Raw genomic sequence first — 13,330 nt, 5'->3', positions numbered from 1 at the left:
CCTAATGTCCAACCTGCATCTCCCTTCCTCTGGTTTCAAACCCCTGCCCCTTCTCCTGTCACCTCAGGTCCTCAGGAAAAGTCCTTCTCCAGCTTTCTTGCAGGCCCCTTGAGGTACTGGGAGGCTGCTCTGAGGTCTCCCTGAAGCTTTCTCTTCTCCAGGCTGAACACTCCCTCAGCCTGTCCCCACAGGGGGAGGTTCTCCAGCCCTTTGATCATCTTGGTGGCCTCCTGGACTCTCACCAAGAGATGAATGGCCTCCCTGTGTGTGGGCTCCAGAGCTGGCTGCAGTGCTTCAGGTGGGGTCTCCAGGGTAGAGGAGCAGAGTCACCTCCCTTGACCTGCTGGCCATGCTTTTGAACACAACCTGCCACCAGCCCTGCAGATAAAGAAGATTAGGACCCACCCTGGTGTGGGGATCATTCCAGTGTAGTCCCAGCTATTTAGAGGCCTTAGCTGAATAAAGCAGCTCAGACCTTTTGGGAGCAGCCCTGATTCCAGCCCTGTCCAGTCTGACTTGGGGAATTTGAGTCTGATTGCTAATCCTGGCTTTATTTGTGTTTAGCAAACCAGAGCCCTCTAGATTAACTGTCCAGCCTCTCCCAAACATTGCAGGGCTGGTGACCACTTAAATCTTCTGGCTCTTCAGACATGGGGATAAAGGAGCAGAGATAAATGAAGTCTGGGCTGCATATACCCTAATTGGATTGCACTGGCTCCTTACACCCTTGCTCCTGGCCCAGACAAGCTAAATCCCTTCGGTGTCACAGCTGGGGAGGGCTGTAGGGACTTTAAAAGACAGCAGCACAACCAAAATGTCCAAATCCAAGCAATAAGCCAATTAATTTAAATGGAGCAATGGGTGGCTGGGGGAGATGATTAGAGGAGCAGATTGCTGATCTGTTCTGTGCAGGAGAAGCTGAGGACAGAGCTGCTTGGTACATCTCAGTGACCTGGGGAGAGCTGGCAGAGCTCTGCCATCCAGCTGTGGCTTAAATCCATGCTACAGGCTTTGCTTCAGTGGCTGCAGCTGAGAATTCCTGGCCTTGTTTCAGGCCTTGTACATCTTGCTCCACCCATGCAAAAGAGGAGCTGACCTGAGCCTGGAAAGTCACTGAGACAAACCCAAGCTGGAGCACCTGGACTGTGAGGACAGGCTGAGGGAGCTGGGGTTGTTCAGCCTGGAGAAGAGAAGGCTCCAGGGAGACCTTAGAGCAGGCTTCCAGTACCTGAAGGGGGCTGCAAGAAGGCTGCAGAGGGACTGTTTGCAGAGGCCTGCAGGGTTAGGACTGGAGGCAATGGTTTGGAATTGGAGAACAGCAGAGTTAGATTGGATGTGAGGAACAATTCCTGCACCGTGAGGGTGGTAGAACGATGGAACAGGTTGCCCAGGGAGGTGGTGCAGATCCTCAAGTTGAGGCTTGACAAGGCTCTGAGCAACCTGATAGAGTGGAGGATGTCCTTGCTGACTGCAGGGGGTTGAACTGGATGGCCTTTGGAGGGCCCTTCCAACCCAGCCCATTGTCTGTCTCAGGAACTGGGGGTGAAGGGAGCAGTTAAAGGTTTCCTAAGGCTTGGCTCCATCCCACCATCTGCTGTGAGCTGGGTCATTAAATCATTCCCCTCAAATGCACCATGGCTGGGAGCAGAAGCAGCCTGGGAGCTGCTCATGAGTTCCTTCAAGGCACTACCCAGCACCAGGGCTGCCAGTGCAACATCTGAGCCTGCTGGCTGGTGGCTCAGCCTCTAGCTTCAAAGCAATGTTAGCTACTCCTCTCTGAGCACCTCCCAGTCTCCTCTGGGAGAAACCCAGAGCAAAGGTCCTCTCAGGTGTCCCCCCCTTGAGCTTTGTGCCTGTCTTGTTGCATCCCCTGCAGGAGAACTTCCAGTCTGTGTACAACTGGCAGTACATCCACTGCCTCTATTTCTGGTGTCGGGTGCTCAGCACCATCCACCCCAGTGAGGTCATGGAGCCCTTGATCTATCCTTTGACACAGGTCATCATTGGCTGCATAAAGTAAGTTGGATTTGGGGTTTTTTTCTCTCCCTTTTATCCTCTTTTAACTGTCTTTGTTTCCCTGATGTGGCAGAGCAGTGAGCAAGGGGTGTTGTGTGAGCTGGATTCAACCTGAAGGCTGTGGGAAGGAATGGGCTGAGAGCTGCTTTTGGTTGGGATATTCCAGCCAGAGGTGCATTCAGCACTGGTGTGTGGAAGTGCTGAGAAGGTTGTGGTGTTGGTTATTCTTCCCCATGCCAAATCCTCTCTATGAGAGAGGTTTTTCAGTCTGAATAGCCTGGGCAGGTTGTCCCCCTGGGGTGCCTCAAGAAAAGGTGTCCAGCAGGGCTGGGGAGGTTCTCCTCCCACTCTGCTCTGCCCTGGGGGAGACCACACCTGCAATATCTGTGTCCAGTTTGGGACTCCCTAATTCAAGAGAGAGGGGGAGAGAGTCAAAAGGAGGCCATGAGGATGACTGGGGGACTTGAGCACCTCTGGTGTGAAGAAATGCTGAGAGGCCTGGGGCTGTTCAGCCTTGATAGAAGACTGAGAGGGGATCTGATCAATGTCTGTATATGGTGCCATGGTTTAGTCATGGGGTCTGTGGTGACAGGTTGGACATGATGATCTTTGAGGTCTCTTCCAACCTTGGTGATTCTGTGTGATATAAGTATCTGAGGGGTGGGTGTCAAGGTGCCAGGCTCTCTGGTGGTGCCCAGTGATAGGACAAGGAACAATGGACACAAGCTGGAACTCAGAAGGTTCCACCTCAGTGTGAGGTGAAGCTTCTTTATGGTGAGGGCCTGGAGCAGGCTGCCCAGAGAGGTTGTGGAGTTTCCTTCTCTGGCTGTGTTCCTGGGTGGCCTGCCCTGGGTGATCCTGCTCTGGCAGGGGCTCGGGCTGGATGATCTCCAGAGGTCCCTTCCAGCCCCCAACACCCTGTGATTCTGATTCTGTGAAGTGGCAAGTCAAAAATGGACTGCCTTGCCTCAGGACCTCACTGCCCAAGGACAGAATCAAGTCCAGCACCTCCAGCTCTGTAGGTGTAGGCAGAAGATGCAGGTTTGGGGGGTGGATGTTGGTCAGAACTTGAAGAACTAGGCCATGCTTCTTGTTTCAGTGTCCCTGGTGAGGATCTCTCCTCTCTCTTCCCCATCAGCTTATAGAGGAGTTGTTATTTTCTCTTTCCCCTGCTGTTAATAATGAGCATTGAGGGAGTTCCTGAGTCTCTGCTCTGAAATCCTGTTAGCTCTGTTAAGCAGCTTCTCAGCCTTAAACCAGCACCTCCCTGCTCCTGCCCAGCTCCCAAGTGGTGCTGGAGATAAGCAGATTGAAAGGATGCATGCATCCCTCCCCCCCATCTGCACAGCCTGCTGCTCACTGCTCTATTGTACATCTGGGGGCTAATCCAGGCAGTTTTTCTACCTGTCCAGGCAGATAAATGAGCTCTCTGGGGCCAAGGGAAGGTGAGGCTCAGGGAGAGCAGGAAATAGAGTTCCTGATGGACAGGGCTGCTTGGGGTGAGGTCCAGTTTAGAATAGAATTAACCAGGCTGGAAAAGGCCTTTGGGATCATCCAGTCCAACCTGGCACCCAGCAACATCTGATCAACTAAACCATGGCACCAAGTGCCTCTTCCAGGTTCTTCCTAAATACCTCCAGGGATGGGGACTCCACCACCTCCCCAGGCAGCCCACTCCAATGGGCAATCACTCTCTCTGGGGAGAACTTTCTCCTTACCCTCCAGCCTAAACCTCCCCTGGCACAGCTTGAGACTATGTCCTCTTGTTCTGGTGCTGGGTGCCTGGGAGAAGAGACCAACCTCCACCTGTCTACAACCTCCCTTCAGGGAGTAGGAGAGAGCAAGAAGGTCTCCCCTGAGCCTCCTCTTCTGCAGGCTAAGCAACCCCAGCTCCCTCAGCCTCTCCTCCCAGGGCTGTGCTCCAGACCCCTCCCCAGCCTTGTTGCCCTTCTCTGGACACCTTCCAGCAGCTCAACCTCTTTCCTAACCTGAGGAGCCCAGAACTGGACACAGTAGCTCTCTGACACAGCTTTAAAGATTATTATGAGAGGATCTTCTCAGTGCTGATCAATATCTAAAGAGTGGAGGGCAAGAGGGTGAGGGCAGACTCCCCTCAGTGGTGCCCAGAGGCAGGACCAGGGGAACCCAGGAGATTCCACCTGAACAGGAGGGTGCTGGAGCTGGCTGCCCAGAGAGGTGGTGGAGTCTCCTCTGGAGAGATTGCAAACCCACCTGGACATTGTGCCCCTGGGCAAGCTGCTGTGGGTGACCCTGCTTTAGCCAGGGAGCTTGGACTCAGTCTCCAGGGGCTCCCTTTTCAAGCCTTAGTGTGCTGGGATTCTGTGCTTTGGGAACCTGACCTTCTAGGCTCTTGGCTTCCTCACTGAGTCAGGATAGAAAAAGGGGGCAGATAGGTTAGCAGAGATGGGAATGATGTGGCTCTGTGAGCATCAGGCTGCACCCAGGATCCTTTCCTGGTAGGCAAGTGAGGTTCCCTCCTCCTGTGCAGGCAGCTTCTTGGTCCTGGTGCTTGTGCTGTCCAGACTGAGCCTAGTGAGCATCATCATCATCATCATCCTCTCTGTGCCACCTCCCTTGGTGCTGGTTAGGGAGAAAACTGAGGGTTGGTTTATTTTTTGAGGTGAGAGGATAAAATAATCTACAGGTCAAGGTTTTTTTTCCCCTCTTCATGTGCCATTTCCTCCAGCTCTGGAAGGGCCTTAGGAGGATGTGCCTCTGCCTGGGGGCTGCTCAGCCTCTGCCTGCCGCCAGCAGACTTCCTGGCGGGGGTGCTGTGGGTGAACTCTGTGTGGCTGTGATCAGGTGCTGTGACCATCTGGAGCAGTCCTTTCTTCAGTCCTGTTCCTGAGGTGGGGGCGTGCAGAGGGGGAGGGCGCTGGGAGGAGGCTTCCCCAGTGCCTGCAGTGCCGGGAGGTGGCGCCGGGCTCCAGCTCAAGCTCGCCGAGCCGGCTGTCTGCCTGCCCGTGGGACACAGGGAGCTCCTCACGGCCTCTTGTGGCAGAGGAACTGGGACAAACCACCATCCTGTCACAAGCTTCTCCATCTGGAGCAGGGCAGGATTTGGAGAGTGATGAAAGAGAAGAGGCAGAAGAGGGGGAGCTGCTAAAGTGGGCTCCTCGCTCCCTCTCCTTGCTGCCCAGCAGACCAAATGGCTTGAAACTGGCTTTAAGAAGAGCTGATTCAGAAAGTCAGCACTGCCTTTATGTGTCTTGGAATTCCCTGTGCTCACAATGTGGTCCAGAGAAGTTGGGCTGAATGGAGAAGATGACTTTTGTGGTGCTGGGAGGAGCCTGATTGCTGAGTTTGCCCTGGAGCTGGGCTGTGGGGAGGAGCGCTGCTGCTCTCACAGACAGATGGGATGCTAAGGGCAAGGTCTGCACCATGAGGCTGGGGGAACACTGCCACAGGTTGCCCAGGGAGGTGTGGAGGCTCCATCCCTGCAAATACTCAAGGTCAGGCTTGACAAGGCTCTGAGCAGCCTGCTCTTAGTAGAGGATGTCCCTGCTGACTGCAGGGGGATTGGAGACTGGATCACCCTTCCAACCCAAACCATTCCAGGATGCCAAGAGGCAGTGATGAGAGGACTCTTGAGATGACACATGTGGCCAGCAGGAGCAGGGAGGGCACTGTGCCCTGTGCTCAGCACTGCTTAGGCCACACCTGGAGTCCTGTGTCCAGTTCTGGGCTCCTCAGGTTAGGAAAGAGGTTGAGCTGCTGGAAGGTGTCCAGAGAAGGGCAGCAAAGCTGGGGAGGGGTCTGGAGCACAGCCCTGGGAGGAGAGGCTGAGGGAGCTGGGGTTGCTTAGCCTGCAGAAGAGGAGGCTCAGGGGAGACCTTCTTGCTCTCTCCAACTCCCTGCAGGGAGCTTGGAGCCAGGTGGGGGTTGGTCTCTTCTCCCAGGTACCCAGCACCAGAACAAGAGGACAGAGTCTCAAGCTGTGCCAGGGGAGGTTTAGGCTGGAGGTGAGGAGAAAGTTCTTCATAGAGAGAGGAATTGGCCATTGGGATGTGCTGCCCAGGGAGGTGGTGGAATCCCCATCCCTGGAGGTGCTCAAAAGAGGCTTGGATGTGGCACTTGGAGCCATGGTTTAGGTGTCAGGAGGTGTTAGGTATTAGGTAATAGGTTGGACTTGATGATCTCTGAGGTCTTTGCCAACCTGGCTGATTCTGTGAGTCATGCTGGCCCCCTTGCCTACACCCTGGAATAAGCACTGGGGACCTCCCTCAGCAGAGCTGGGCCCCAGCTGCTTGTTTGTATTCCCTGTGCCCTGCCTGCAGCCAGGGGGGGAGGGGAAGTTGCTGGAGGTTGTTGCATTGCTGCTGCTGCATGCTCTCAAATTAATGGCCTTGCTTTACAGTAAATCCATGCCTTTAACAGGTTTATTCCTTGATCAATTAATTCCTGAGAATGGCTTTGGTCATCTCCTCTGGTGCCAGACCAGGGGTGCAGAGCAGATTTATTTCTGTGATGGATCCAGTGATAATTATTTTGCTATTTGGGAGGGGGAGCTGCAGGTGATTTATGGGGCCTGCTCAAGCCATTTATTACTTCTTTTTGCTCTCCTGGATTCCTCAGCCAGCTCTTTGGGGAAGGGAGGGGTTCATTTATCAGCTTGGAGCCTGTTATCTGGGAGCTGTGGTGGGATTGCTCAGTCTGGAGAAGGGGAGGCTGAGGGGGGGGAGGCCTTATCGCTCTCCACAGCTACCTCGAAGGGAGGTTGGGATGGGGAGGGGGCTGCTTCTCCTTGATGACAAGCAGCAGGACCAGAGGAAATGGTTACAGGCTGTGCTAGGGGAGGTCCAGGCTGGATATCAGGAAACATTCCTTCACTGAAAGGGTTCTCAAAGGTTGGAATGGGCTGCCCAGGGCAGTGCTGGAGTCGCCACCCCTGGAGGTGTTCAAGCGCCGCACGGAGCTGGCACTCAGGGTCCTGGCACTCAGGGTCCTGGTTGAGGGGTGACCCTTCAGTGCTGGCTCAAGGCTTAGGCTGGGTGGTCTTTGAGGTCTCTGCCAAGCAGAGAACATCCTGGGATTTTGTAATGCTGGAGGCACCAGTGTCTTCAAGTACAGCCTGAGAGGTTTCTTGAGTGGTACAGTCATGAGGTCTGCTGCCTTTTAGGGGCAGCTCTGCCTTCTCCCCTCTGCTGCTGGGGGAGCTGCCCCTGCTCACTCCCAACCTCTAACAAAGGAGTTGGTTCCACCTCTTAACACTTGAGTGGGTGACAGAGCCCTGGAACAGGCTGCCCAGAGAGGTTGTGGAGCCTCCTTCTCTGAAGAGACTCAAAACCTGCCTGGGTGGCTTTCTGTGTGACCTGCTGTAGGTGGTCCTGCTGTAGCGGTGGGGTCGGGCTGGATGATCTGTCAAGGTCCCTTCCAACCCCTAACATTCTGTGATCCTGGGAGTTGTAGTTCACCTGCAGAGCTTTTTGTCTTGGAGCACATTGTCCCAGCAGAAGGTTGTGCTCTTGCCCTGTGCTGTGGCTGCAGGAATTGGTGAGTGTTCCAGCTTAGACACCTGCAGATTTTACTGACGGCTGCGGGACAGCTCCGGCAGCTCCTGTGCACTATTGGAGCTGCCTTTCTTTTGTGGAGTGGGAGCAGCTCTCAAGTGTCACTGAGGGCTGCAGGTGCAGTTCCTGTACTCACCTTGGCCTAACAGCCTTCCTTTTCCCCCTCCTGCAGGCTGGTACCAACAGCTCGTTTCTACCCCCTGCGCATGCACTGCATCCGTGCCCTCACGCTGCTGTCTGAGAACACCAGGACCTTCATCCCCGTGCTGCCCTTTATCCTGGAGGTGAGTTGCTTCCTGCTCCCTAACAAAAACACCCTCACCAACCCACCAGCAGCTCCCAAGGCTGCCCACTTTGCTCCCTCCCTAAAATCCCTGGCAAACAGCAGCAGCCAGAGCGTGTTGTTTGCTCAGCAAATAGGATTAAAGGTTTATTGTGTGAGCAGAGAGTGTCTGAGATCAGCTGGGTGCATAAAAAACACATTCCTAGGTGGTCTCCCTCTTGCAGCTGGAGCAGGCAAGGAGGTTGCCAAAGAGGAGATACAGAAGTTCAGCTGGTTGCAGTAACTCCACAAGCTGTTGTTAACTTGCTCACAGAATCAGAGTGGCTTGAGCTGGAAGGGAGCTTAAAGCTCAGCCAGTTCCAACCCCCTGCCACGGGCAGGGACACCTCCCAGCAGCCCAGCTTGCTCAAAGCCTCACCCAGCCTGGTCTTCAACACTTCCAGGGATGAGGTGGCCACAGCTTCTCTGGGCAAACCTTTCCAGTGTCTCTCCACTCTGATAGCAAAGAACTTCTTCCTAATGTCCAATCTGAATCCACCCTGCAAGCCTTTGCCCTTTGAAAATCAGAAGCCTAGAAGGGAAGGATCAGCCTGGGGAGGGGGACCTTCAGGGTCAGCCTGGGGAGGGGGACCTTCAGGGTCAGCCTGGGGAGGGGGACCTTCAGGGTCAGCCTGGGGAAGGGGACCTTCAGGATCAGGATCATCTAATTCCAGCTCTCTTCCACCAGACCAGGCTGCTCCAAGGCTTTAAACACTTCCAGGCATGAAGTCTTCCTGCTGCTGTGTTCACATTTAGCAAAAGCAAGAATTCCTTCAAACAGCAGGCAAAAGAAAATGGAAGGAAAAAGCCCTTCAAGGATTTACTTGGGGTGGGGGGGTGGAAAAAAGCCCCAAATCTCCTTGAAGGCAGCCTGGCCAAGTGCAGTGTTTGAAGCCCTGCTGCTGAGACACCCTCCAGCTTTCCCACAGAGCAGATGCCTGACAGCTCTCCGCAGAGGTCTTTCTAGCTTCGCTGCTAGGAGTGGTGCAGCAGCCAAATTCCCCTCAAGAAGGCAGTGTGAGGAATGCAGAAGGGCCCAGTAGGTCAGCATGAGGCTGGGCACTGAGGAGGAGGGAGGGAGGGAGGGAGGGAGGCCTCTGTAATAAATGACCTGAGTCAGCTGGGTTCATTGCTAATCAAATTGTGCTGCAGCAAAGGCTTCCGTGGGTTTGTGTTGTTATGAGCGTCCTCTGCAAACCACATCCTCTGAGCCTGTGGAAAGCAGCAGTGTTTATAAATCTCCTGCTCTCCCACCTCCTCTGCTGCTCCCTGCCCTGTGTGGCTTTGCCACTCATCTCCTTCCTTCCTCCTCTTCGTGCACATTTGAATCTGTGCCGAGCAGAGGCCGCGATGGAGGCATCTCCGCTGCGGGGTGCTGGAGCTTGGGGGTGAGGATGGTTTATTTGGGGAGTTAAAGCACTTCCCCCCTCCCCCCCGACCTTGGGGCCTTATTCCCCACCCCTCCCAATCTTTGCATTCTGGTCCCACCAGCTCAGCTGTAATCTGTGTGGCAGTGCCCAGCCAGACGTTGCCACGCTGCTCGCTGAGCTTCCTCCCAGCTTCCCCAGGCCCCCGACCGCATCCGCTCCTGCTGGCTGCTTGTGAGGCTCCCTCCTTGCCTTGCCTTGTCCAGGTGGTGGTGAGCAGGGAGGGAAGGGGGCAGGCTGAAGGCCTGCATCTGTGTTCCCTGCCTACCCTTAGTAATTATTTTGCTTTGCTTCTGTCACCCAAGGTGGCATAAAGGTGAACTCCCAAATCTCCCTGCAGCTCCCAGCCTTTTCCCCTCTTCCTGCCTGTCTCCTGCCAAGGGTCCCTCAAATACTCTCTGGAGTTCCCAAGAGCATTCAGGACTGTTCCTTTTGGACTTCCAGCTCTTCCCAGCTCCCCCTTCCTCTCTGTTACAGAGCTTTGCATGGCCTCAGAGTGTAGATTCTTGTGTGTAAGAAGTGGCTGTGGAAGTCTGTGTTTTCCTTTCCCCTCTCTCCACCAAGGGAAAGCCAACCCCTCTTACCTTGTGCTTTCAGGAGAGGCAGATTGAATGTGTTTGCAGTTCCCACAGGCACAGGAATTCCCCAAGCCCCTGCCAAGAGAAATGAGAGCAGGCTGCCTGATGCATCTTGACAAGGGCTGATGCTCCCCAGTGTGGGCATCCAGTGCTGTCTCCTCTCTGCCTCTGCTCTCCAGGATGGAGCAAAAGCAGCAGCTTGCTAAAATGACATCTTAGATAGGAGGAGATGGGTTGGGAGGGGGTGGAGAGCAGGCAGGCTTCTGGGTCTGTGTTGTTACTCCCCTTGAAGGGGCTGTGAGATCCCAGGGCTGGCTGCTTGGTGGTTATGGGGTTGTTTTTCCCCCATCACTTCAGTTCCTGTGTGGCAGGTCACTGGTTTCTGCAGCAGGAGAAGTGGTGGCACATCTGCTGGCAGGCAGGTGTGGATAAACCAGGTGGAAATCTCCCCACAGGCAGACTTCTCCTGCCAGTTCAAATTGGTTTCCTCTGCAGAGGGATGGGAGAGGAGGTTAACCCTGACATGCTTAGGGAGGCAGGAGGTTTTTCCCACTGTGACACTTCAGTGGCTTGAGTCCCCCCCAGGGGCTTGGAGTGCAAGGTGTGGGAGGGGGCAGTGGCTTGTGGTGGAGGGAAGCAGCTGCTGTGGAGATTGTGGCTGGAGAATTGCTAATGCTGGGCACAGCCAGGTGTTGGAGCACAGAGCTGAAAGCAGCTGCCTGCACGAGGTGGGCTCCCTGCCTCCTTCACATGGAGAGGAAAGACTGAGGCTTCAGACCAGGCTGAGCCACTACAGCAGCTGAAGCTGTGTCTTTCCTTTTGCTCATTCTCCTCCCTCCACTGCTATATTGCAGCTCTTAAATTCTGCATCACAGCCCTGCAGGTACCAGGAGTTGTTTGAGGGAGATCATGCCTGACCAATATCTAATAGACCTCTAGCATGAGCTGATTGGCTCCATGGATGAGGGGAGAGCAGGGGATGCCATTTATCTTCTCTCTATCAAGGCTTTGGCTACTATCTCCCATAACTTCCTCCCAGACAAGCTGATGGATTGCACAGCAGATAAGCAGGCTGTGATGGCTATTGACAAGTGGCTAAATCACAGCTGCCTGAGGGTCTCTGAGCACTGGCACAGCTTGCCCAGGAAAGTTGTGGAGTCTCCATCCTTGGAGATCCTCAGAAACGACCTGGATGTTGTGCTGAGCAGCTGGCTGAGGTGGCCTGGCTTGGTCAGGGTGGGTGTGCTTAAAAAGAGACTGGATGAGGCAGAAAGGGACCTGGGGTTGACAGTGGGCTGACCATGAGCCAGCAGTGTGCCCAGGTGGCCAAGAAGGCCAAGGGCATCCTGGCCTGCATCAGGAACAGTGAGACCAGCAGGAGCAGGGAGGTCATTGTGCCCTGTGCTCAGCACTGCTTAGGCCACACCTGGAGTCCTGTGTCCAGTTCTGGGCTCCTCAGGTTAGGAAAGATGTTGAGGTGCTAGAAGGTGTCCAGAGAAGGGCAACAAGGCTGGGGAGGGGTCTGGAGCACAGCCCTGGGAGGAGAGGCTGAGGGAGCTGGGGTTGCTTAGCCTGCAGAAGAGGAGGCTCAGGGGAGACCTTTTTGCTCTCTCCAACTCCCTGAAGGGAGGTTGCAGCCAGGTGGGGGTTGGTCTCTTCTCCCAGGCACCCAGCACCAGAACAGGAGGCCACAGTCTCAAGCTGTGCCAGGGGAGGTTTAGACTGGAGGTAAGGAGAAAGTTCTCCACAGAGAGAGCTGTTGGCCACTGGGATGTGCTGCCCAGGGAGGTGATGGAGTCCCCATCCCTGGAGGTGTTTAGAAAGAGCCTGGATGAGGCCCTCGGTGCCATGGCTTAGTTGATCAGATGGTGCTGGGTGATAGGTTGGACTTGATGATCTCAAATATCATTTCCAACCTGGTTAATTCTGTATTCTGTATCAAGAGGTTGGACAGCCCCCAGCCCTTCCCTGGGTGAAGGAGTTGGGGCTGTTCAGTCTGGAGAAGAGAAGGCTCCAAGGAGACCTTCTTGTGGCCTTCCAGTATCTGAAGGGGGCTACAGGAAAGCTGGGGAGGGACTTTTGAGGGTGTCAGGGGGGCATAGGACTGGGGGGGATGGAGCAAAACTAGGAATGGGGAGATTGAGATTGGATGTGAGGAAGAAGTTGTTGCCCATGAGGGTGGTGAGAGCCTGGCACAGGTTGCCCAGGGAGGTGGTGGAAGCCTCCTGCCTGGAGGTGTTTGCAGCCAGGCTGGAGGTGGCTGTGAGCAACCTGCTGTGGTGTGAGGTGTCCCTGCCCATGGCAGGGGGGTTGGGGCTGGCTGAGCCTTGAGCTCCCTTCCAGCCCTGCCAGTTCTCTGATTCTATGAGAATGACCTCCAGAGCTCTCTCCCAACTTCCCTCTGTGGATAAAGAGGTTTAAACACAGCCTTTACTCAGTGGCACCTTGCAGAGAATGCAGTGGGAGAGATCCCACTTAAGGCCCCAGAGAACCCAGCAGTGCTGTGTGGTGTGTCTAGGCCAGGGTGCCTGGATAAGTACTGGAGTGTCTTGCCCTTGGAGATGCTCAAAACCAGGCTGGATGTGACCCTGGGCTCTTCTAGCTGCCCCTGCTAGATGCCTTCCAAGAGTCCCTTCCCACCATAACTGTTTTGGGAGGGCTCCCAGCCAGCTGCTGCAGAAACTTGGGCAGCTCCTCTGAGCTTGACAGTAATCAGCCTCTGCCTGAGCAGCTCAGCAGGGCTCCCCCAGCCCTTCCCTGGCTGAAGTGGGAGGAGGAGGAGGAGGAGGGGCAGAGCTGCAGGAAAGCTCTAGGCAGACCCAGCCGAGTGCTGCATCCCTGCTGTGAGCTGGCCTGGGGCTGCCAGCTTTGGGGTGATCAAAGGCAGAGCCAGGAGGCTTTTGCTGGAGCCTGAGAGAAGGAAGTGGGGGTGGGTGGAGTGGCACAGTGGGAGTGCTGTGGGTGCAGAGCTGCTTCCCTGCTCTGCACTCTGGGGCTGTAGGGCTGTAGCTGAGCAGCCTCCTCAGCAGCCACGTGGAAACAGGCTGTGAGAGCTAAAAAAATCCCTCTCCTTCCTGCCTGTGGTGCCCTGTCCTTTCCTCTGTCTGCTAGTGGTTATCACTTAGCCAAATTGCTGCCTTTGGCCATTTTTCTGGCCCTCCAATCCCTTATTATCACTTTTCCACCCCTGCCACAGGATTCCTAGACATCAGTCATCCTCTCCCTCAGCCTGGCTGTCGGCTGATCCATCCTGCAGGGCCTTGAGGTGGCAACCACATCTCCCCCTTCTAGTGATAGGGTGAGAGGGAGCAGCTTTAAGCTTGAGCAGGGCAGATTTAGATGGGAGGTTGGGAAGAAACTCTGTACAGTGAGGGTGGGGAGACACTGGAACAGGTTGCCCAGGGTGGTTATGGAGGTGTCCAAGGCCAGGCTGCATGAGGCCTTGAGCACCCTGGG

The 13,330-nt window shown here is 55.1% G+C and overlaps 1 protein-coding gene across 1 annotated transcript in view; it reads left to right on the top strand.

Moving 5' to 3' along the window:
• The window catches only part of NOC2L (NOC2 like nucleolar associated transcriptional repressor), a 45,475-nt gene that overhangs the window by 11,882 nt on the left and 20,263 nt on the right, over positions 1 to 13,330 (top strand). The window contains exons 11-12 of the mRNA XM_054175883.1: positions 1,877 to 2,016; positions 7,720 to 7,831. Coding sequence (XP_054031858.1) covers positions 1,877 to 2,016; positions 7,720 to 7,831 — 252 coding nt within the window. The remainder of the gene's footprint in view (positions 1 to 1,876; positions 2,017 to 7,719; positions 7,832 to 13,330) is intronic.

This window comes from Dryobates pubescens, chromosome 33 (assembly GCF_014839835.1).
Source record: "Dryobates pubescens isolate bDryPub1 chromosome 33, bDryPub1.pri, whole genome shotgun sequence".
Taxonomy (NCBI): Eukaryota; Metazoa; Chordata; class Aves; order Piciformes; family Picidae; genus Dryobates; species Dryobates pubescens.
This window is presented reverse-complemented; position numbering and strand designations above follow the sequence as displayed.